Source organism: Thrips palmi, unplaced genomic scaffold, assembly GCF_012932325.1.
Source record: "Thrips palmi isolate BJ-2018 unplaced genomic scaffold, TpBJ-2018v1 HiC_scaffold_11, whole genome shotgun sequence".
NCBI classification, from domain to species: domain Eukaryota; kingdom Metazoa; phylum Arthropoda; class Insecta; order Thysanoptera; family Thripidae; genus Thrips; species Thrips palmi.
In genome coordinates, this window is record NW_023144622.1 from 3,777,466 (window position 1) to 3,801,645 (window position 24,180).

The 24,180-nt window shown below is 54.7% G+C and overlaps 3 protein-coding genes across 7 annotated transcripts; 2 read left to right on the forward strand and 1 right to left on the reverse strand.

Annotated features, from left to right (window-relative positions):
* Window positions 1-593: 593 nt before the first annotated feature.
* Window positions 594-8,606, reverse strand: LOC117639436 (dynamin-binding protein-like). Of its 4 annotated transcripts, none has more exons than XM_034375083.1 (15): window positions 8,210-8,606; window positions 7,619-7,726; window positions 7,373-7,550; window positions 7,150-7,271; window positions 6,934-7,070; window positions 5,530-6,845; window positions 5,264-5,452; window positions 5,092-5,162; window positions 3,343-4,860; window positions 3,060-3,248; window positions 2,798-2,987; window positions 2,562-2,715; window positions 2,261-2,483; window positions 1,997-2,050; window positions 594-1,835 (listed from the first exon to the last, which is right to left on the reverse strand). In XM_034375083.1, the coding sequence occupies exons 2-15, from the start codon at window positions 7,706-7,708 to the stop codon at window positions 1,647-1,649; spliced, it is 4,620 nt and encodes a 1,539-aa protein (XP_034230974.1). In that variant the 5' UTR covers window positions 7,709-7,726; window positions 8,210-8,606; the 3' UTR covers window positions 594-1,646. The 4 variants fall into 4 exon arrangements, with proteins under 4 accessions (XP_034230974.1, XP_034230973.1, XP_034230972.1 ...); XM_034375082.1 differs by having other exon boundaries at window positions 3,343-4,869; window positions 8,114-8,605; XM_034375081.1 differs by having other exon boundaries at window positions 3,343-4,869; window positions 8,210-8,604.
* Window positions 8,607-9,234: 628 nt separating this feature from the next.
* LOC117639481 lies at window positions 9,235-14,214 on the forward strand. Of its 2 annotated transcripts, none has more exons than XM_034375188.1 (3): window positions 9,235-9,332; window positions 13,364-13,403; window positions 13,682-14,214. In XM_034375188.1, the coding sequence occupies exons 1-3, from the start codon at window positions 9,254-9,256 to the stop codon at window positions 13,893-13,895; spliced, it is 333 nt and encodes a 110-aa protein (XP_034231079.1). In that variant the 5' UTR covers window positions 9,235-9,253; the 3' UTR covers window positions 13,896-14,214. The 2 variants fall into 2 exon arrangements, 1 of the variants encoding a protein (XP_034231079.1); XR_004587369.1 differs by lacking the exon at window positions 9,235-9,332 and adding an exon at window positions 10,912-10,995.
* Window positions 14,215-22,361: 8,147 nt separating this feature from the next.
* On the forward strand, window positions 22,362-23,405 carry LOC117639686 (CCAAT/enhancer-binding protein beta). The gene is made up of 4 exons (XM_034375562.1): window positions 22,362-22,431; window positions 22,510-22,680; window positions 22,749-22,930; window positions 23,187-23,405. The coding sequence occupies exons 1-4, from the start codon at window positions 22,362-22,364 to the stop codon at window positions 23,403-23,405; spliced, it is 642 nt and encodes a 213-aa protein (XP_034231453.1).
* The last annotated feature ends 775 nt before the right edge of the window (window positions 23,406-24,180 follow it).

Sequence of the window (24,180 nt, forward strand, 5' to 3'; positions counted from 1 at the left end):
TAGTGACTTTCATCATGCCTTGAAGTATGAAGTTCATGTTACTTCTGAAGCGAAATAAACCAACAAATAGGAACACCTAGGCTTATGATTAGCATTTTAGATTTTCAGTCGAAATGCATTTCAGTTAATTATGTTTACCTACTGATTTAAGCAGGAATCATTTGTACAGTTTGTTGTTGCTTATTTCAACTAGAATGTATTTTGTTAACTCTCTTTGTACTTGGCCTGTGGCCACTAAGCTTCTTTCATGTGTTGGGATTGTCATCCCAATCTGCCTTTTTTTTCCCCCTCTTTTGTTCAACTCTGGTCCATTGTACATTGTAATGATACCTTCTATCCCTTTTATTGGCCATTTCTTTTTCTTGTTATCCATGGAACACTCACTGTTTAGAACCAAATACTGAAATACAGTATTTATATTTAAACTCGTGTGTTACTACCCTATCACATCACTTCCATCATTTCATCAGGTTGGGAATAAGCTCCAGTCAGAAGTAAGTCACCAGTTTATGGGGCATCCTCTGTTGTATCATCAATGTGTTTCTGATTTGGATCATGGATCTTCTGAGAGGAAAATAATGAGACAAGGAAAAATTCCACAAAACGTCATCAGGCAAAAATATTTTATTGCTCAGTTAAATATGTGGTCATTAGCTCCTGAATATTTTCATTTTAATGCATGATGAACAAACACAAATGTAGGCCAAATCAAAACACTGCAATGGAAGGAAACTCTCCTCTTTGCCCTGTGAACCTAATAGTGATTTGTTATCAATCAACAAGATAAATATGCAAAGAAAAAGAAACACCAGATCACAATAATTACAACAATAATAATACAACAACAAAAATAACAATAATAATAAAACAATGGAGCAAAACAAGTAACAATGCTCAAGAAACATTATGAACATAAAAAGATGAAAAGAGAATTAAACTTTGGTCTGGCTGTATCAAATCATTTCATAATTACGGTATCAATACAGTGTCTACAAAATTGATCATAATGACCATACTACCCTAGACTAAGTCCTGTGCTGCTTGCAGGTTGCTAATTTTGATTTTAATTTCCTTTAAAGACTAGAGAAAACTAAAAGAAGACTAAAAAAAGGCACAGGGCATTATTTTCACCGTCACAATAAGTACAGAATAACAATGGCACTATACACAATAGATGTGTCAACTATGAGCTTTGGGGATAGTCACACTCAGTAGACCACTTAAAACCTCAAAGTGTAAATACTATATGATAAATCAGTCTTATAAAAAGTACACATTAGAGAAAAGCAGTGACACTCTGGAAGAAAACACCATAGAAGAAGAGAATAAGATGAAATTTTAAAAAATAAGTGGAAGTACAATTTGATTACAGATCAAGTCAAAAGAAACAGAAATAAAGTTTCATTGGAAGCGCCAACTTGATTTGATAATAAAATAATGATAAATATCAATCTGATTTCACACTAAGAAATTAACTCTTAGAAACATCAAGAAATACTGTAGACAGTACAAATACATTGTAAAAGATAAGGTCTTAACAAAGTTTGATAAGGCTTACATAACACATTACACTTGTCAAAAACATTGCAATATAAGGAAAGAAAACAATGAGTGCTGGTAAGATGTTCAATTGAAGCCTACATTACTTACGAGTCTGCATACGGGTGAAGATAATTCGCAGGCACAAAGCCCTTATTTTCGTACCTGTCTTCAACATACCACCATTCTTCATTTCCTTTCAGATCTTTCATTTTCAAAACTTTCACAACCTGACCACATTTCACAGGCAAAGTTTGATTACCCATTCCATCAAAATCATACAAACAGTAGTAGAACTGAAAGAGAGAAAATGATTTAGTTTATTTACAGCAAAAACAATTTAATTTTTTAAACCATCATATTGAAAATCTGTTGGATAACAGAAAGCAGGAGGCATCAATGGAATACTACAATAATATGTTGATGAACACATTGAAAGCACATTGACAAGCCTTACCTCAGATTCACATGATGAATCAAGATCATCAGGGGTTTCAATTTCATTTACAGTCTGCAAAACAATGAAAGCAGAGAACTAGAGTTTAAACATTCAAAGAAGGAAAATTCACAATGAACAAGATGCAGATAGACTTTTGTAGACAAAGCAAACAATGAATGCACATAGAAAGCAGCCAATCTTGTACAGTCTTAAAGAGTGTGGATAAATGAGGACGTGCGAGGAGCCGAAGGAAGAAATGTTTATGGAAAACATAGTACATACTTGTATCTGTTCATAAGTATTATCAACATCTGTATTAGGAACTTCATCATAGCGGTGAACTGTTTCAGAATGCACTTCATCGTACAAGTTAGAAGAGTTTGAGGTCCCAGTCACTTCCTCATAAGATGGAGGCAAATTCCCTGCTTGGGAAGGTGCAGGCTGTTTAGCAGATGTTTTCCGAGGAGGAAGAGACTGACGCGGGCTGTGGTCTGAATCACTAGACCTACACAAGATAATGCATTTAATCAGTACAACAAAAGTAAAAACACAAAACAACATATTATCGATCAAAGATAGAAACCTTCTGCTTAAGGCTGAGTCAGGGCGTAATTTGTTGGGAGAAGGTGTGGCACAAGAGCTGATGCTTGAATTATTGCTTGAAGATGGGGATAAAGAATGTCTGTTTGCTGCAGGAGCAGGCTCCAGACAATTCTGTCGAACAAATCCTTGAGCCCCTAAACAAAAAGAGAAGTTCAAAAATTAATTGTTATGAAGCATATATGAATTTTCAATTGAAAAATTATGCTGACTATCTACCTCCATTGTCCACAAACCAACTAGTGGAGTTTCCCATTGGATCTTGTTTTTTTATGACAGCCACTAAATGGCCTGTGCTAATAGAAAGATCTAAAGGGCCAGCTGCCACATGATCCTTGACTACACAGTACAGCTTGTCTGAAGGATATTTACTTTGGAGGAAAGCCCGTTGACTAGTACTTTGACTCAACTGAAACAGAAAAGTTTAATACAGTAGAGTGCAAATTTTGTACAGAAAAGGCTTTTAACAACAATAACCAACCTTCTGACCATCTGTCCCCAACTGTCTAGCTGGAGTGGGCGATGTTTTCAGAGATTTCCTATTATTACCTCCCGATTCTTTAAATGATTTAGTGCAGAAACTGAGACGCCCCAACTGATTGCAAACTAGGTAATGTTTTACAGCAAAAGCTTCAATTGCGTCTCCAGAAGCCAAGGATAATGATGGAATCTTCACAAGCAAAAAACAAACAAACAAACAAAAAACATAACTTAATGAGTGGATCAGGAAGAAGATTAAAAGAAAGTTATTTTAAGAGAGGTACCTCCATGAGATTTAAATACTGCTTTGTTATTTTTCCAGAAAATAATTTTTGTGCAGCTAACAATGCTGACAAACACTCAACAAGAATTTCAGTGCTTGATTCAATCAGTTTTGGTAAATCTTCTAAAAGCTGATGATTCAGAGCCTCATAATTGGTCTTGCTTTTGAAAAGCTCTTCTTGTAATTGTCTATTTTCTTTATTTTTATCAGCTTTGGCAAGACAATTGTCATAATCTAGTAGCTTATCATTGCGCTTCTCAATGAGCATGCATGGGCCTTCAAATAGTTCAAGCAGGGACATGAGAGGTGTAGTCACTCGACGTTCAACCACAGTTTTGAAATCCTGCCAATAGTTGTTCATAATAAGGCGCTGAGTTGTACGAAATTCATCTACATCTTGATCATTTTTACGCTCCATGTAGAATGCTCCCAATGCTTCACTTAGGTGAAACAGGTCTACCACTTCTTCCTGCAAGTGGTTTAAAAGAACATCCAGGTTCCTTAGGAAAATGCGCAGTGTTTTCTCTAACGAGTGAAATGATCGCTCCTGTTCAAGGAACAACTCATCTTTGGGAGCCAAGCTCAACCCAAGTGATGATGACAGTTTAGCACTGAGGCGAGAAGATTTTTTGGCAACAGAATGATAGTTGAGTTTCGCCATTTTCCGTACAAGAGTTGATGTTCCGTCTCCTAGATATTTAGATACTATGTCTTTTCTGCGTTTGAATTCATTTATGTCAGAAGCCATATTGGTGTAAACTTGAACAGCTTTTAGCAAATCTGACTTGTCCTTATGTTGATCTTCAGTGCATTTAATGAGTTCATTTAACATAAGAGGATACTTCAAGAGTCTTTGGACAGGCTTGATAAGTACTGAGCCCACGTTGAAGCAAGTCACTTGATACCTTAAAGTCTCCATTGCTTTATCAAAAACGGCTTGAGCTGCTGGTATAGTTTTATACTTTTCTAAAAGACCTAGAGCATTTTCATGGTTTGCACAGTATTCACTATAAACCTTTTTGATAAGATCTGCATGTTTCAGAAATACAGGTCCTACACATTGGTTTTCATCAGACTTCCCTTTCATAGCAAACTGCAGTGAATCTAAGAATTCCTCAGCAGCCTGCATAACTTCCAAGATATTTCCAAAAAGAGCCTTTACGTTTATCCCCCTTTCTTGTAACATGGTAGGATTATGCAAATTAAAAACTTCGTAGGTCATTTTAAGATCTCTAACATATTCCTTCTCTGTCATTACTAGTTCCGAAATAACATTTTGTCTCTGTTCCTTCATTTTTTTACGTTTCTCTTCATTATTATCAGATGTTTTTAGTTTTGCTGATTGAGAAGTAGATGAATGAGCCTCTGCGAGGTCCAATTTTTCTCTATAATGCTGAATATCCATCTTCAGTCTTTTCATCTTACGATCATACAATGCGCCACACTGCTGCAACTCCTCTGATCGGGGACAACTCTCTTCACTCTGCTCCAGTTCAGTTTCAATTTCTTCCCTTACAATCTGCATTTCCTGTAGATAGGAGCAAATTTTTATTGTTATGTGATGACAATTTTAATGGCTCATTTATCTGACAAATAGAATCTTTAAGGAAGACCAGTGCAGCATGTTAACATTTAAGTTACTCACAAATATATCCAAAATCATGAAAGCATGGAAATGACAACACATGAAAAAGCATGGAAGGCAAGAAAATTACACAATATAACAATAATAATAATAATTTTTACTAACCTGGAGTTGCTTTTCTTTCTTCATTATAAGTTCCTGAATTTCCTCAGCATCATTTGTTTCATCAGATAATACTGTAAGAAAAAATCAGAAAACAAATTTTAAAATTTGTTAACTTTAAGAGCACTTTATACAAAATCAAATGAACATAATTGGTGGACAAGCAAACACTCACCACAAGGAGCTGATGTCTGTCTTGGTAACCGTTTTAAGCTCCTGCGGACAGGTGTCTGACCAGCAATTGGCACAGGTGGTGCAGGTCGGTGTGGAGCCCTGTCAATACTAGTTCGTCTTGCTGGAGGAGGAGGACGCTGAGGGCGTTCAGGAGCTGGTGGAGCAGTTTCAACTGAAGCAGCTCCATCACCTGCAAAATTTTGTAATCATCAAAACTATACTTTGAAGAACTCTATCAAGCCTTATTACATTGAATAATTATCTTACTCTTTGGTTTTGATTTGTAGGGTATCTCTGGTGGTAGTGGAGCATCTTGGGAGACTTTGGCACTTGCTGACATTTCTGAGGGAGGTGGTGGAGGAGGATACGATGGTGGTTTACAACCATCTTCAACTTCAACAATTTCAAAAGACTCCTCAAGGTTGTTGCTATGCTCATCAGATTCTTTCTTCATTGTTTCACTTAGTTCTTCCTTGAAATCTATAAAACCCCTACCAACAGGTGATTTTCTTTTGACAGGAATTATGTCAAGCCCGGATAAATTTTTAGAAATTAAATCTTCTACTTTGTTGGGCTTTTTCCTATATTCAACAGCAAAATCATGTGGTTCAAACGTCCTGGGCAATGGTTTACTGGCTAAGAGTGGCTCCAAATTGCTAGTAAAGCTAGAAGATCTAAATAGTGTGCTTGTATCAGATTCATTGTGAGGGGCAAGGTGGTTTGAAGGACACAAGCCAGTGTTTCCTGACTGATTACGCACTTCGCACCAATCTTGATCAACAATTTTCATAACCATCACAATGTCACCTTCTTTAACAGAAAGGTCGCCATTCATTTGTGCATCAAAACTATACATGACTTTGGCATATGACCGAGGAGAAAGACAAGATAGACTGGCAATATCTTCCAAACCAATACTGGTACCTTTCCACCCTCTATCACAATCTACAAGAATGTTGACATAGCTCACAGGGAAAATTCCTTTTCTTCCATCAATTTCACCTTCAAGCCATTCATCATCTAGATGGCGAATGAGGTGAACTATTTCATTTTCATGGAAACTAAGCTCATTGGCATACTGGGCATAGAATGGATAAAGTGTCATACCATAAGGTTGAATGTTACCATCATCCAGCTCACTGACCAATTCTGTCAGGTATGATGAGCCAGAACTGCTTCTTTCTGTTTGCAATCCGGAGTTATCAGTTTCTAAACCAGAACTTCCAGAGTAATACGATGGCATATTTACTTTAAAGTAATCATCATTCAGAATTTCAAGCTCCGAGACCATACTTGTAGGTTTTTCTTCCACAACAGGTTTGACTTCCTTCTCAGGAGAAAATGTCATAAGGTCTTTCATAGATGATTCTGATTCAATATTGCAATATCGGTCATTGTTGTTAGTCATGTTGTTGTTGACAGAATTGTTTTTTGAAATTTTACTAGAGCTTGAGCCGCCACCATTATACTCCCTATTATCCTGAGCATATGTTTTTGAGCAATCGAGACTTGATGCAGCATTGTCTTCTAGAAGAGTGACATAGGCAGCTGGGAAAATACCAGAGTTTGTTCCACACACACCCCTGAAAGAAATCAAAAAATTTATTGATAAATAATAAACTACAGTATGTATAAGTTGGACTTTGAAAAAGACAAAAGCAAAATACATACCGATACCACCCTTTATCAGTTTCTTCAAGGATGGTGACAATATCTCCTATGTGAAGGTCCATTTCTTCATCCAGCTGTGCTTTTAAACTCATTTTAACTCGAGCCATTACATTCATAACATTTGATTTTTTTTTAACCTGCACAGAGCAAGAACATTAACCGAGATTCTATAAATTTAATTCCAATTGAATTAATTTATTCATAAGCACCACATACCTTTTGAGAAGTTGAACTTAAGTGCCAAGTGAAAGTATCAGGAAAAACACCTCTACGATTTTGTGTGATCCTCCCTTGCCACCAATGTTCATCCAATTTATTCTCGCCGATAATGAACTCACCTAAATCATGAAATGTAAAGTCAAATGTATATTGTTGGCAGGAATAAATTAATTTTTTCAAAGAAGAAGAAAACACAGAAAGAATAGTACATAGCAACTACCTTTGTAGAACTTAAGGTCTCCGTCTTGTTCCCCAGGGAAGTCAGCAATGGCAAGGAATAGTTGTTCACTATCTTTCACTTCAGGTGTTTCAATCGGAATGAGTTGGTCACATGGGAACTTGCCGATTCGACCAGAAGAGTTCCCATAACACCAGTATTTGTCAATAATTTCAATAACCTGAGTAAAAATATTGAAACAGGTAAATTTGAACACTTAAAGAAAGCGATTAACAAGTAGTGTCTTACCTGAAAGATGTCGCCCCTCATGAGACTGAGTTCGCCATCCATTGTCGTGTGTACATCTTTTAAAACTCTTGTTACTGTTCCTGATTCCATTGTGCATGCTCCAATTTCCTTGAGGAAACAACAAACAGTACATTCATTAGGCCAACGGTATGGAAGAAAGTGATAAGTTGTTCGTTGTGGGTTTGTAAGAGAACTACAATAATCCCACAAAAGATGTTGAAGTTAATTAAAAAGAAGTACAACTGGTTACATAAATTGTAAACAGGGAAACAACCTGACAAGACAACAAAAGAACTAAACAAATTACAGAGGGGAAAGGACACCTCCATACATTCGCCCTGAAGACACCGACAGAAAAATCGAGATACTAGGATAGAGAACGAAATAAGGCTGCATTTTGTACTGTATTCTCATTTTTTCTTCAGAGGGAAAAGGGTAAAACGGTAGGTAGGAAAAACTGTGAAGCCCTGACAGATGGTCATCAAATACAAATACCTGTGGGCAATCAGAAACGGCAAGTGACACGGAACACAAACTTCCTAGGGAATGAATGAAACCTGTTAACTGCGTTTCTCTCAGACAAACACTTACTTCAAGAAAACTACAAGGTCAACTAGCAGAACTTAATCCTCTTCATAACCTGCGTCAATGGCAATCAAATTGTTTGGGTTGTTGCTGTCATTGTCATTGGGTGCGTTCCACAAATGGCTGCCTTGCCACAGACCGGAAGCGACCGCCCGCAGCCAGCTGATGGTCGGTTGGTCGGGCGGGGAAATAGAAATGGAAAGGGAAAAACCACCGTCGTCGTGCCTCTCGCCTCGCGCCCGCCGTCAAACAAGTAGTGCGTGACTCCCTGCTTTGCTTTGTGTAGTGAGTGAAGCGCGTACACTGCCAAATTCCGAACAAAGCAGAAACTGTGCACGGCTGTGGCGGGGGCGCCGCGGGCCGACACCTGCTCAGCTCGACGGGCCACGGATTGCGTCAGGGCACGTCAGGGCCGCGACGAAAGACGTCACTGCAGACGTGAGAGGCGGCGCAACCATTAGGGTTCACGCGGCCAACTCGAGTACAGCTACTGGCGTCCCGCGCAACTCATGCGCTGCACGCAGTGCGGACTTTTGCGATTGCCCCCTCCCCTCCCCTCGCGAGATTTGTACATCCGCCGATTGCCGCGTCGCCGCGTCGCCGGATTAACTGCGGGCTGATTGCGAACGGTGCCCTCGTCGCTCTGTCTCGCTCGCTCGCGCAGGGCGTCGCGCGAGGGTGCGAGAGAGACCAGCGAAGGGCCGCAGAGGGCCGGATCGGACGGATCTCTAGAAGGCTCCGCGCCGCCCCTCCCGCCCGCGGCCTTGCAGTGCGTGCATGCCCAGGCAGTGCCATGCTGCCGTTGTTGCTTCCGTCGCGGCCGCGCCGTCCTAACCTGAGCAGAGGAAGCTGCTCTACCAAGTCTGCGACGTTTGCGACAGGCCCGGCCGTGCACTGCCCGCGCTGCAGTTCGGCGAGTTGGTTGAGTCCGCCGGGGGCGGCGGGCGAGAGACACGATGGGACGACGGCGCCGCTGCCACCGCTGCGACGGGGAAGTCCCCCGAGAGGCTCGCGGACCAGGCCGACCAGGCTGAGGGCCGTAACACGAGCATGTGCGCCTCTCGGGGGACGGCGTCGTCGGCGTCCTCCACACCCCGCAGCACCCTGGACACCGGTGACGCGCGGAAAGGTGAGGCCGGCGTCAAACAGGACAATACATAGCGCGAGCCAGACACCACTCCTTGCTCTGTCTTCCTCTCGCCCCAACGGCACACTTCACGAGTGCGAGAGAGACAGAGTGCGGCAGTGGAATGGCCTCACAGTGCCGAGTACTTGAACCCTCGCCGCAGATCGGCCGCCGAGGCCCGCACAAGGCCCGCGCCTGCCGCTGCCGCCGCCGCTGCCGCCACCGCCCCGCGCCTGGGGCATGAAGGAGTACGAGATGAAGCTGGACGAGCTGCAGCGGGAGAACCTGGACCTGAAGATGGACAAGTACGAACTGGAGACGCGGCTGGAGCGGCTGCAGCGGGCGGCGGTCCCCGGAGGGCCGGGCCGCAGCGAGGACGCCGACAAGGAGGCGCTCCTGGTGAGCCAGCCCAGCCGGCCCGGTCGGCAGCCACGTGCCCTTGTTGCCGACGCACAAGCCAACTCCTGGACAGCGACTTCCAGGAGGAGCAGGACAGGCTGATCGCAAAGCTGAGGGAGCATCAGGACATGATGAGCGTGGCGGCCTCTGCGCTGGAGGCCATGCAGGAGGAGCGCGAGCAGCTTCGTGAGCGCGTCAGGGAACTGCAGGACGAGCAGGTACTTTCAAGGGGATCTCTCAAGGGGAAGGCCGTGAATGGCCAGGCTTTAATTTGATCGCGGTTCCCTGGGAGTTCAGCGCCGTGGGTCTTCCTCGGGGGCCAGCTCCATGGTCTCGTCGCCGCGGCCGGCGCACCAGGTGGGCAGCCAGGTAGACATCCATGCAGGCAGCCAAGTTTTTGGAGGGCGCGGCCAACGTCCCAGGACCCCCAGGACGTGGTCGGCGCGCTGCGGAGGGACAACGAGGCCAAGGACCGCGTCGTGGTGGAGCTGCAGGCGCTGCTGCAGCTGCGCGAGGAGGAGGCGAGTCGCGCGAGGACCGCCCTGGCGGAGCAGCAGCGACGCGCCGACGACGCGGAGGCGTTGCTTGCCGGTGAGAATGGCAATGCAGCGTGCAGCATCAAACAGGGGCCGTCACGGACCCGGGTCCTGGGTCGCAGAGTCCCGGTGGCGCGAGGCGGCCTTGGTGGAGGAGCTGGCGCGGGCGACGGCCGCGATGGCGGCGCTGCAGCAGCGGTCCCAACAGCAGCAGGAGGACGCGGTGCGCCGCGAGGCCAACCAGGCCGTCGAGCACGCCGCGATGACCACGAAGAAGGTGGGTTGCCGCCGGTGGGGGCGCCGTGTGGCGGTGCGTTACAGTGGAGTGTCCGTGCAGCTGCAGGCCCTGCAGACGGAACACGCCCGCGCGCTGGCCGTGGTGGCGCGACTGGTGCGCCGCAGCCGCGAGCAGAGCGCCGAGCTGGAGCGGAGGGAGCGGCGCCACGAGCAGCAGCGCGCCGAGGAGCACGCCGAGGCCCTGGCCGCCCTGGCCGAGGCGCAGAGCCTCCGCGAGCAGCTGCGAGCCGCCAAGGCCGCCAACGGGGTGCGTTCAAAATCCGAAAATCAATCGGAACCCAGTGATCTTGTGTCTAACAAGCACCGCTCTCGCCCGACCCGCCCACCTAACACAGGAGTCGGCGACGGGACGTCCTCGGCACGACACTGGGGTCGTGGCACCGCCCTTCCCGCCCTCACCCTTCCTGCCCTGGGTGCTGCAGTCCGTGTCCAAGGTAGGCGGGGCTGGAAGCACGTCTACGCGGCAGCGTTGCCTCATCAGTGGGCAGAAATTCCCACGGTGCACCTAAGGTTGTCAACCAGCCTTCCCGAACTTGGCTTTTGAGAAGGCGGCCAACCCTTCGGACACCGTTGCCTACGTCTGTGGCAACACTGCTGAGCAGCCCCTTGCTTGTCGTGCTTGTCCAGCTGTGGAGCTCGCTGGTGGCCCCCTCCGGCCCCGGGCCGCCGGGGGGCAGTCCCGGGGATGCCGGCGTCCTGGGCTCCGCATCCCGCTAGCCGCCGGCCCGGCCCCGCCCAGTCCATGGCGAGCCCCGTAGTGACACCGGTGATTCCGTCGTGATTCCAGCCGGCCACAAGCGGACCGTCATCCTGGGACGACCTCGGCGGCCAGGGCGACCGCCGCGCGGCGCACGCCCCGACGCACACCACCAGCATGTCCTCGGTGTGGTGCGGCTTGACGTGGAACCAGAGGCGGCTGCTGCTGGACTTGGTGGAGGCGGGCCTGGACGCGGGCCTGGGGGCGGGCCTGGGGGCGGGCCTGGGGGCGGGCCTGGGGGCCGGGCTGGGGACAGGCCTGGGGGCGGGTCTGCGGCTCCTGGTGGGCAGCGCCGACCAGTCGGACGACTCTCTCGCGGACCTCCGACTAGACGGCGATGATTTCACCGACCGCTCGTCCGGGAGGTGCGCGCCGAAGGCCGTGGGGGCGTGCGGCGGCGACATGGAGGCCATCCCAGCGATCCCCGAGTCGGCCAGCCAGTCGGCCAGCGACCTCCTCTTGGCCTGCCTGAGCGACCCCGCCGTCCCCGCAGAGCGAGGCAGGGCGCTGCAGCCCCGGAAGCACGACCACCCTCCGCCGAAGAACGACGAGGCGTCCTCGGACAGCAGCCCGAGCAGCCCGAGCAGCGCGGCACAGTTGTGGTGGTGCCCCAGCCCTCCCAGCCCCAGCCAGGCCCTGGTGCAGCAGGCGGCTCGGCCTCTGCGGCCGCTGCAAGGCTCGGACGCCAGCCTGCCACTCAGCCTGCCACTCAGCGCGCCGTCCAGCCTGGACAGCCTGGAGCACAGGGCGAGCTCGCTGGCCCACCCCATGAACCACCTCATGGGCCAGCCCATGGGCCAGCCCATGTCGGACTCGGTGCTCGTGCTGCAGGCCCAAGTGTCCATGCTCCGCTCCGAGAACGAGCGACTGTGGGGCGCGCTGGGCGGGGTCATCCGCGGCACGCGCTCCAGCTGCTCGGGGGGCTGCGGCGGCACCGAGAGTGCGGCCGTGGCCGTGGGCCCGCGGCGGAGCCTGCGCCGCTACAAGTCCCTGGCGCTGCCGGCACGCCAGCGTCGCAACGGTAAGCGGGGCTTGGGGGCGCCGCCCGCCGCCCACGCGGCCACGCCCTCTCTCTGGAACGACGGCGTCTGCGCAGGGGAGGGGCGCGTACCTGGCGTACCTGGCGGTCCTCGCGTCCCCGGCGACGTGCACGGGTCGGCATCGTGCCCGCGGCCGCAGGCCCTGGCGGCAGGCGCGCTCGACGTGGTGCAGGGCGGCGGCGAGGCCGGCGAGGTGACGTCGGACAGCTCGGCGTCCGGGTCGTCGTGCAGCGGCGTGAGTACTGGCGCCGCGCGGCGCAGAATGCAGTAATGCCACTAATTGTCGGGGCGGCCGCCAGCAGGCCGCCAGGCTCACTCCGAACCCAGCCTTCGTCGCTCTGTCTCGCTCACACGCGTGCGCTAGCGTGCGCAACGCGCCGTGAGAGCGAGCGAGAGAGACAGCGAGGGGGGTCGCTCTGCTAGCCGCGCGTCGACGGAGAGGGCAATGTGACCGCCGCCACGGCCACAAACTGCAGAGAGAGAGAAGGACGTCGCGCTGAGCGTTCCTCCTCCACGGCTGCGCTTTCAGCCTCTGCTTGCGGCCAGTTCCGAGTCGGCCGCGAGGGTGGCGTCCTTGGGCGGGCACCGCAAGCGCTCGGGCACCGGGACGCTGGCGTCCAGGAGCGCGACCAGGAGCACGGCGGGCCGGCTGCGCGACGCCTGGCTGCAGCTCGAGGAGGCCAGGCAGCTCTGCGAGCAGATGGAGTCGCAGCTGGGGCAGATGCGGCAGATGGGGGGCTGCGGCAGTCAGGAGTGCCAGGCGAGTCTGCAGCCTAGCCTCGTTCGAGGAGCAGGAGAGCCTAGGCTTGGCCTACTCGGCGCGCCTAGGTCACGGCCTAGGTCAAGGCCTGGGTCAATGCCTAACCCAAGGGCGACGCCGCTACTGCGTACTTCCGACTCTTCTACGTCGCTTTGGTCGACCCTCGAAGCGCGTGGCTCACCAATCGATATCCTAATCACTCTCCGATTTTCGATTCTCGCCCTGACCGCCTCATTTTGTTTCAGGACTGTTCACCGGACGGCGGTCTCAGGCTGAAAACGAGCGGTAAATGAAGCGCATCACACATGCATGATGGTTTGCCCGGAAACAAAACAGCGGCGGGCACCTCATAGCGCCTGCGAGGTAGGCCGGCCGGCCTACCCCGCCCCTGTGGAGGCGACAGGGGCAGGGTAGGCCAGCGTCTCCACACCGGTGTTTTGCGGACCGCCCGGTGGCCTACCTCTCAGGCGCTAAGGGCGCTGACGCCAGAAGCGGGCGGGTAAAACCGGCGGCTCGCGGTTTCTCGAGAATTTTGGTTACAGAAACCTTGGTTTCCTCTTCAGAGTGACAGCCGACCACGAACATCAACCCCCTCCGACGGCGAGCGCGACGCGGCCCCGTCTCCTCGTCCGAGAGGCCCTGGTTGGCCTGGTCCAGACGGCGGGCCGCAAGCGAGAGCTGGAGAGACTCTTACAGTGGAGCATCCGCCGCGTCCGGCGGGCCCTCCCCGACAGTGTCGCGGGCGGGAGAAGCAGGCGAAGCAGAGCGCCTTCCTGAAGCCCGTCATCCTGGAAGACTTTCACCCAGATTTATGCCTCGGGTCGATTTGTCGCGGTGGTTTTCACTGGATGAATAAACCGAATGGTTCGCTGAAGTGGCCGCCACACCGGCAGCACAGCCTACAGTGGTGTGCGATGGGCTGCCTGCCCACAGGCGCGGCCTGCGTAGCCTGCGCTGTAGCGGAACCGTCTCAGTTCCTTGGGACTCGTGACGTACGCGTAGGGTTCGGCCCCGGGGGAAACTCTCGGTCGATTAATAAACGATGAGCACTGAGGTCGATTCTTCACCAGGATATTCACGCCCATCACACTTTAGAACACGAAAGTACGGAGTACAGCCACTTCCCCGAGCTTCTAGATTCTAGGTCTTCGTTCCGTGGGGAAGGCAAACTTCAGACGGCTTCAGCCAGCGACCTGCCGCAGGACTTCTCGGCCTTTGCGACCGTCTGGGCGTCCCACTACTCGACAGGCCTCGGGCACGGCCACCAGGCGGGCTACCCTCCCTCTGCGCGACGCGCGACGCGCTAGATTTTTCATTTTCGATCTGGACCTAGAACTTCCATCCCAACGCGCTCGCATTCGCGCCGCACGTGCCTTGGGTGCCGGGCAGCCCAGCCCGCCAGCCCACAAGCCGGAAGTGACACCAAGTGCTCGCGGTGGACGATTTTGGCGTTAGAAGTTGTTGCTCGCGAAGGAGAAAAACTCCAAAATGGGAAAAACTCCAAACGCACGTAACGAATAATCCGTTGCACGACTCCAAAAAATGTGTATTTCGCCAAAATTTACAGACACGTATGAATTTCAGTCGAAATGCCGAAAGTTTATGACGACATTTGCCGGTCTTTAGACGTCATTCATCAAAACTGATACAAAGCTCAATCAAAATGACATCTAATGCCTGCTCGCTCGCGCTGTACGCTCACACGCACGCCCACGAGGCCCCGCCGGGGTGAAGCGCAACGCCTGGAGGTCGTGTCGCGCAGTGTTCCTCGGGACAAAGGGTTCAATTACATTGAGTTCTGTGGTAAATTGCTGCTCAGTTCATGGAATATTTTAAGGCTGTGAACCTGGCCCGCGTTCACAGACGGGGTCATTCTCCCCGCGTCGCCTGCTTGGTGCTTTGTTTACTCAGCCTGCGGGGGAGGGGGAGGGACGGCGAGGTTGTCACCCCCTCCCCAATTTACGCCAAGACAGGCGCGGCATGCAGGGAAGTGCAGCGTTCAACTGCACGGACCGATTTCGGGGGCTGCGTTCGGTTGAGCATTAACCCTTGAGTCGATTCGGCTCTAAGAAAAGACGTGAAAAGGCTCGGGTCGATGCATGACGAGGACACTGTTGTCATTGAATCGTCGAAGGAGACGCCGCGCGCCCATTATCTTTGATTGGAGCCCCCCTCACGCGAAGGGCTGGGCTAATCACGACAAGAAGGGCACCCCTCGGGGCACCCCGCCCCGCCCCGCTGCCACTCGGTGCAGGCCCCAATGTTGAGCAGTCACTGCGCAGCCGGCTGAGGGGCAGGCAGGGAGACCCAAGGGGAGACCACGCGGGAGTGCCAACGAGTAGAATTGTGTTGAGTGCCCATGTCTTGGAAACGGTGACCATGGGTTACGATATTAGGGAATAGAAGTTTAGTTTTGTTCATAACGCTCACAGAATCCCAGATACTCAAAGTTTGAAATTGTGGGAAAAAATGAGTTGCGCTCTGAGGTGAGAGCGTGCAAGAGGCCGTGTTTGAGGACGTTGGAAGCCAAAAGCCGGTCTCGCCCTGGGCGCCCTGGGCCATGCCATGAGAGGCGACGAGGAGGCAGGTTGGCCGCGTACGCCGCTTTCGCCGTCCCTGTCTCTCCGACTGGCGTGGTGGCTGCGGCTTCTGTCTCCCGATGATGGGCGCGCTCCGCGGTGCTACACATTCTTCCACCGGCTGCTCCTGCACTTCCGAGGAACTCGAGTTAGTGCATGCCCTTGCCCCAGCAGCGCATGGTGGCACAATGTGCACCTGTGGAGTACTTGCATCCTGAATATGAAACAAGCAGTCATTTCGAAAAGTGTCTCTTCCAAGCTCCTTAAAAATAATCTTTTTTAAAATTAAACTTTAAAACAAAATCTGGGCGCGCAGACGGTTGGCTGAGACTTTGCACGACTGCCGCAGACGACCGTGGCGGCGAGCTGGTTGCTGCTGGCGTTGACGGTGGGGGACGCGGCCTGCTCCGCGTCGTGGGCCGAGGCCCAGTTCGGCATCCGCTTCGCCTCCACGTTCGTCGCCACCCTGCCCGCCCAGGCCCTCTTCGCGAACCGCGCGCCCGTCCTGGCGCGCAGCATGCGGCTCCTGCACCGCCTGGTGTGCGACGTCGAGGTGGACGCCGACGCCGCGTCCAGGGTGAGGCAGCGCCCACAGCGCTCGCAGCAGGCCGGGCAGGCACATTGGGCCAGAAGACCGGTGGAGGCGGACAAAACTCTAGACGCGTTTTGAGCTCCAGAGTCGCTAAATGGGACTTAAACCGAACGTGTGACCCCACCAAAGCATTGCTCTCCGAATGAGGAATCCATTGGTGGGGTCACGCGTTCGGTTCGCGGCCTGTTAAGCGACTCTGGAGCGCAAAGCGCGTCTAGAGTTTTGTTCGCCTCCACCGGTCTTCTGGCCCACTGCGACAGGGCCAGGCCCTCAGGGCGTCGAACTCGGACTGAGGGGTGTCTGCCTGCCGCCACCAGGAGACGCTGCGGCACGCCGCGCGCGTGGAATGGCGCTTCACCGCGGTCTACGGCATCGCCGTAGCCCTCATCGTGTGCGTGCCCTACGACATCTTCACCGACGACTGGGACGCGCGCTGGCTGACGGACGCCGTGGCCGCCGCGACCGGGGTGCGCACCCACGCATGGCTCCCGATCCTCATCAAGCTGGTCATGTGCTACACCATGGTCGCATGCGCTGTGTCCTACTACGCGCTCCTGCTGTTCGTCCACTCGCACTCCAACGCCAGCACCGCCGTGTACCGCGCCGCCGCCCGGGCCCTGGAGGTGGCGAATGACTGCGTTGAATGAATAACCAGCCGGAGCCCGTTGGCCACCGGCCGCGGATTTGGACTTATGCGACTGCCTTTCCAGACGGGGCCGTGCTGGCCGCGCTGGCCCGCGGTGATCGGCGGCGTCTTCAAGGCGGGCCTGGACATCGACGCGGACGTGACGCCCGCCATGACCCTCCTCATGGTGGGGCCCCTGCTCATGCCCCTGATGTGCACGGTCGAGGTGCGTACTCGAGTCGCACAGCCGCGCAGCGCGCTAAACGAACAGTGGGCCAGAAGACCGGCGCAGGCGGCCAAACTCTAGACGCGGTCTGGGCTCCAGAGTCGCTAAGTGGGACTCGAACCGATCGTGTGACCCCACGAATGGATTGCTCTCCGAGTGAGGAATCGATTGGTGGGGTCACACGTCAGCCCAGTTTAGCGACTCTGGAGCTCAGAACGCGTCGAGTTCTGCCGCCTCCTCCGCGGTCCCCCGGCCAGGGTAACGGGTTGGGAGGGATGCCGAGCTCAAAGCCCTCGTGCTGCAGCTGATGCTGACGGACGGCGCCGTGGACTCGTACGCGTGGCTGTCCGTGCCGGCCATCCTCATCGACTTCGTGCCCCTCTGCGAGTCGGGGGACCGCACGGCCGCGGCCAGGGCCTCGGTGGGCACGGGCGCGTACTTCGGGGCGTGGCCGGAGGAGCGGCCGCAGCAGCAGCGCATGAGGATGGCCATCATCCAGGCAAGTGGACGGACCGCCTGGCCGCCGAGCCACTGCGCCTCACGCCTGCGACGGCGCTTTTGTCTGAGAGTCTCTTTAACGCCAAGTTCCTCCTGTTGCTCATTTCATTGTTGTGCAGGCGGCGGGCGAGGGCGACCGCGCACCGCGGATGCGCTGCCGGGTGCTAGGCTTCCTGGACCGGGCGGCCTGCATGGACATCCTCAAGTCGTGGTTCAGCTGTCTGCAGGTGCTGTACAACGTGCAGCAGTGACGCGCGCCTGCAGAGGAGGAGCGCAACGCATCCAAATGTTCGCACAAATGTCATATTTTTGGAGTAAAATAGAGAAAATGGTACAACGCCTGCCTTTCTTATTTTCAAGCTGTATACTCAATCTCACAGTGAAGACTCTGCACCACAGCTGTCGTTTCCCTGCAAAGGTAAATCCAGCTAGTACCACGATCATAAGCAGCGACGAGAATACTCTCAATTAATTCATTGCCGCTGCCGTGCTGTACGTGCGGTGTTCTTCAGGAGGAAAGTCAAACACGTGGGGAAAAACGGCGCTAGCCAATCCCGCGAATCAGTACAGTGTCAAACGAATCTCGTATTGCCGCTGCAGCCGGCGGGGCGTGTCGCGGTCTGCAAGGCGTGCTCTTTTCCCTGGCAGTCGCTAGTACAATGGTTCGCGAAAAAAAATTGTGGGGTCGCCGCCTACTATCTGGGGTCGCGTGGGGTCGCGAGCTGGCGGCTGAGGGTCAGTCTGCGGGGAAACCACCATTAGGGAAATACGGGAAACCGACGGATGTTTGGTGCTAGTGGCAAGGGCTAGTACCAAGGGCGGGCCTGGGGCAGGGCGGCAGGGACAGGCGTAGGAAAGTCGCTAAATGAAACTCGAACCGAACGTGTGGCACCCCACACCAATGGATTGCTCTCAGAGCGAAGTCCCATTTATCGACTCTGGAGCTCAAAACGCGTCCGTGGTTTTGACGCTGGCCTAGGTTGAGCCCGCACAATGATGAGTCTGACCGTAGCCCGACTGATCGGCTTATTATTGCCTCGTTGATTGGACCGCTTCCAAGTGTGCCTCCACGCCGCGGCGCTACGCCACGCCATGCATGCCACGCTGACGTCGTCCTCGCAAGGCCCCGGCCGCGGACTGCAAGAGTGCAAACGGGTGCGTTCTGGGCGGGGAAACCGGGAAACATGGCGCGACGTAAACAAACGCCGCATGTCCGACCGCGGGATTTCCGGCGGCGTGCAGCGCTCTGATCGCGAAGTGCTTTCGTCGCGCTGTCTCTCTCGCACTCAAGGGGCGTCCCGCGGGAGTGCGAGGGAGACAGAGCGCGCGCCTGCAGCGGTGCCGGCCGGCGTACCGTATGACGCGGGCCGGGCGCCGCGACACCGTATAAGAGCGGATCGCAGCCTCAGGACCAGCACCACACTTCGCTGCATCCTCGCCATAGCTGCACCGAACCGCACCAAGCCAACCAAACCGATCCAAGGTGAGTCCTTTAGCAGTGTGGAGGCAGCCCGTCGGTGTCGGGGCGCGCCTCGGACTTGACGGCGGACTTGATCTCCTCCTGACGCCCTTCGCTGTGTTGCAGATGATGCGCACCGTGCTTGTCCTCGCTCTCTTCATGGTGGCGTTCTACGCTACGGGTATGTACCACCACGTCGTCAACGTGCCTCCGAGTCCACACTCTGCAGTGTAATTATTTTAATATCCATCCATTTTCTTGCAGTGTCCCTCGCTTGCGTGGGCCATGACGGTGCCTGCGAGGGCGCCAACGGGTCCCAGGGCAACTGCTGCGGGGGCATGCACTGCCAGAAGAACGACCCCAGCTGGCGCCAGGGCCGCTGCTACTACAACCCCGGCAAGTGATCTTGGAACCCCCTCGCCGCCCGCACCCCGAGGGCGTCGTCGCGGACCTCAGCCTCTCGGACACCAACACCGTTCTGGACTCCAAGGCCCGATCATCGCTGTGTCACAGCAGCACATTCTACCATTAGTTGCGAAATAAACCGTTCATGACTGCAGTCAACTTTCGACCCTTTTTAGCAGATGATACCTTCACACTTGAAACATACTTAAAACTACTATGCACATGAAGGTGTCAGCGTGCTTTTACTCTCGAGTCCAGAAACGAGTATTAACCGAGAAATTTGAAAGGGAAAAGAAAAAATTTGAACTCTACACCCCCTCCCCAGTCTTAATGGGGAGGCCTCCTGCTTTACTTCGGTGTTCGGGATGGGAACCGGTGCTATCAGGTACCTGGGGTTAATCCCGTCAGCGACCCAAGCGTTCGCCGGGGGACCCAGTAGGACCCCAAAGCTCAGGCAGCTGGGTGAGAGCACCCAGTACGAAGCTCTTTGAGGGGCGGGACGTAGAGTGGGACGACAGAGAGACAGAGAGAGACTCAGACAGAGAAGAGGTTTGGTGGGAGCTTTTTGTTTTCGTAGGGTTGGTTGTGTACCCCATGGTACCCCCACTGTCCGGCGCTCCCGTACCGAACATACAGCGTTTTAGGCCAGCTTCAAAGGACTTATCATCGCCTCCCCGACGAGTCAAGGAGGCACCACCCGCAACCACACACCGGATGGTCTGGATTGATGGATCAAATACTCCATCGCTCCAGTGCCGAGGCCAACCCGCCGAAGCGGATTGCTTTTTAGACACCCACAGCGGAGTGGCCAGGTGAATGTGACTCTGACCACTACGCTATCACGCTTGTACGTCTGGTAGCGTGTTGGACGACGGGTTTGAGTTGCACTGGGAGGAAGGCGGTCGAAAAATGTAATGAAATGATGGGATTTGAACCCCGGACCCCGCCATCGGGATCACACGACTATACGCTCTCGGCCACCACGGCCCATGATGAGAGGATCGGCGTGAGATGGGTTCTTGACGCAACAGGACTCGACCGACCCGGTCAAAATTTCGCAAGAAGATGGGGGAGTCGAACCGCCGACCCTAGCTCTGAGAACCGACGCCTCTACTCCCTGGACCACGACGTCCCATGCTCGGAGTGGGCTCACGTTTACGGGTTTGAACCGCACTGGGCGAGGCAGTAAAATTAAATGGAAATATTTGTTAGGAGTCGAACCTCCGGCATGTGGGCCTGTTGCACACGGCTCCGCTCTCATGGCCTCGAACCACCACCCTTAGGATAGCAAGTCGAAAAAACTTTTGTGACGCTGGTATTCGAACGCCGGCCTGCGGTAACTCGATCCCACGTCTCTAACCTCTCGGCTATCACAGCAGTTGTGAAACGCGATGGATCATCTGCTTTCATTAACGTTCGTTGAATGAGATTTTTTGTATTTTTGCCACCACATTTTTTCCCGCTTTAGAAAAAAGCGTTTCACCTCGCACGCGCGAACAGCCGAACCGTTGAAACGGAGAGACACGTTTACTCGGGCCACACGGCACACTGGGAAAGGGGAGGGGGCGACACTTGTTCGCCGCGCTGATTTTTCCCATGCCGCTGCCATGGCTCTGTGGTAATGTGATCTGAAAAAACGTCATGCGGACCTTTAATGGCGCAGTGTGCCACACAATCAATCTTGCGCCATGCATATTTCAGTGTTTGCTGGAGGGGGCGGGGGACACATGCTGGCCCCGCGACCCCATTGGTGTCAATGGTGACCCCTTGCATTATGCCTCCAGTTTGGTGCGGGTAAAATACCCCTCCCCTTTTACCCCTGATGTTGCCCTCGTCCTCTTTGTCCTCACACGACACACGCGCCGTAGAGGGAGCGGAGGGGTGGGAAAAAATCATCCGCCTTTGTCGGTATTCGAACCCACGGCCGCTCCCTTTAGCTAAAGTGGTCCCCGTTACGTTCGCCCCCGAGGCGACGACGACGCTTCTCCATCATGTGTCGTCGCGGTCGCGGAGGCAGGGGTCGCGGGGACGCGCTCTAGAACCACCAGTGCACCAGTGGTCGAGAAAGAGGGGGGGGGGGGCGTCTGCACGGTGGGCTGCCTGCCTGCCGGGCGCGGCGCGGCTCCGCGCTCCGCACCCACGCGTGAGGAGGCCACGCCGAGCCGCCTTGCCGCTGACAGGCACAGAGGTGATGATCTCGTGACTCCACACAAGCTGAGCCAAATAAAAAGATGGCAGGTTGAGACAGTGGCGGGGCCGAGGCTGCCGCGTCTGCCGCGGCCCGGTCCCGGGGGTGCCTCACGCAAGGCCGCGTCCTCGCCGCGTCCTGACCCTGACTCCCCTGGCCGCATCTGCCGCCAAACGCTTCCGTTCAAGACGCTCCAGCATTTCGAACGCGAGACGAAACTAAATTCGGGCAAGGGTCCACTTCCACCGGACAACGCGGTCACCATCGCCTCGCCTGCACGCGGCGCCATTTGGGCTTCCGGTCGAATGGTTATCACCCTCGGCGTCAAAGAAGTGGCCCGCGAGCTGTCGGCAGGTGGCGGGGAGGGGGAGGGTGGGTGCCGCGGCGGCGGGGCGGCGGGGCGCGGCGCGGCGAGGCGCCACCCTCGCAGTCAGTCCGGCTCACCCCTCGCTATAGCATGGCCCCGGATGCACCCCGCCGCCGCCATGCACGCCGCGGGCCTGGCCAACGGCCTGGCGCCCCTGGGCTACATGCTGGGCCTTCCGCCTCGGGGCTGCGACACCGCATGCAGCCCCGGCCGTAGCCGCGGGGACAGCCCGCACAGCCCCGACAGCCCCGACAGCCACAGTCCGAGGACGAGGAGTCCGTCGCCGAGCCCAGCGCGCGGCCCCATGCCGCCGGGCTGCCCCATCACCGCCCTCACGCTGCTGCACTCCTGCACGCTCAGCCCCTCCGCCTTGGGTGAGTACTGCTTGGCGGCGAGCTCCAAGCCGCCGACGTCACCGACGTCACGGGGCATTCTAAACCCGCTGTGCGCAGATGCGGTCCGTCGCTTCCAGCCGTGGAGCAGCGCCGGCGGCCCGGCACCCGCCGACGGCGACCTGGTGGACATCCGGGAGCACAACCCGGTGCAGCCGATAGGGCCGCCGGCGTCGAGCTCCACGACGTACTCCTTGTGCGGTCTCGGGCGCCTGGAGGACGCCTTCGCGCGTAAGCACACCATCGAGTGCACGTTGACGGAGTTCGTTCGGCTCTTTAAGCATTACTTCCTTCCCCAGCGCTGCCGCTGTCGGTGCAACTGCCCCTGCCGCTGCCCGCCGCCAGCGCCCCGCGGCGGCCGCGCAGCGAGAAGAAACCCACCCCCGAGGACCAGAAGGACCAGCGCTACCTGGAGCGCCGCCGCAGGAACAACCGCGCCGCCAAGAAGTCGCGGGACGCGCGACGCGCCAGGGAGGACCAGGTCAGTCGCGGGACGGGGCGCGGGTTCGAGTCCCGCCGCCGCCTTTTCACTTTCGGGGGAGAGAGAACTGAGTGCCTTCGCCGTGTCAAAAACCACCCAAGTAGAACAGGGTCTTCAAAATGACGTCAACCTCTGGATCATTTTACGTCTGAAATCACCCCGGGTTGACATGATTTTGACTTTCCGTCCCTCTCCTCGACCGCGGCGATGCGTCGCGGTGGCTTGCTGCTGCAGCAGTGCCTCTGCTCTGCCACAGGTGGCGCTGCGGGCCGCGCTGCTGGAGCACGAGAACGCCGTGCTGCGGGCGCAGGTCATGACGCTGCGCGAGGAGACGCATTCGCTGCGCCAGCTGCTGCTGCACAGCCACGGCCACGGGGGCCACGGGCTCGCCAAGGGACCGCCGGCGCCGCTACAGCACCGCAGGGACGCCGTCGCGGCGACCGCCAGCGCCGAGGCCCTCATGCGCAGGATCTAGCTAGACACCCAGGCCGCGCGCTTCCGTCCCCGCTGCAACCACACTGCGATGGCGCCGCGCGAAGACAGGGCGGTGATGGCGGTGATTATGCGCAAGGCGGTAATGGTGGCGTCAAACGCCGCGTGGCTGCGTACTGCCTATTGATCCTGGCATCCCTGCTCGGCTCGCACTGCGCCTCGCCGTCTGCGGCCGAGGCGGCGACAGCCTGCGGGGCCTGCGGGGCCTGCACTACGATTCCAGGAGTCACCCTCATCGTCTGTCTCTCTCGCATCCGTAGCACCATGAGTGCGAGAGAGACAGAGCGAAGGTTGGCTGCACTGTCTGCACCTGCCGCGGCTCGATAGCGTCTCACGGCAGGCTGCTCGGCAAGGCGGGCAAGGTGGCAGGCCTGTCGGAGCGACACCTCGTTTACGTCACGTCGTGCTGGCGGCCCTGGCGGCCGGGACTGGCTCATTTCAACCCCTCACATCCCCATCCCGCCATCCCTGCGTCGCCACATCCTGTTTTGCTGACGGCCAGCCCCCACCCTCCGCCGGCAGGGCTGCCACCACCCGCTGTCTCAATCAACGACTCGATAAGTCGTGCGCAGTTTCCGGTCCGCGCCGGAGGATTTTGGCACCGCGGTGCTCATGGTGTTGGTGCCCCCTCCCCTCCCCTCCCTTGAACGCTTCCGGCTGTCGGGTAATGTGCGGCGCAGCAGATGTAAGCGATTTGTTGGCCGGCCTGATTTCGCTCGCTGCGACCGGCCGGAAGTGGCGCTGCCGGCGTCAAGTTG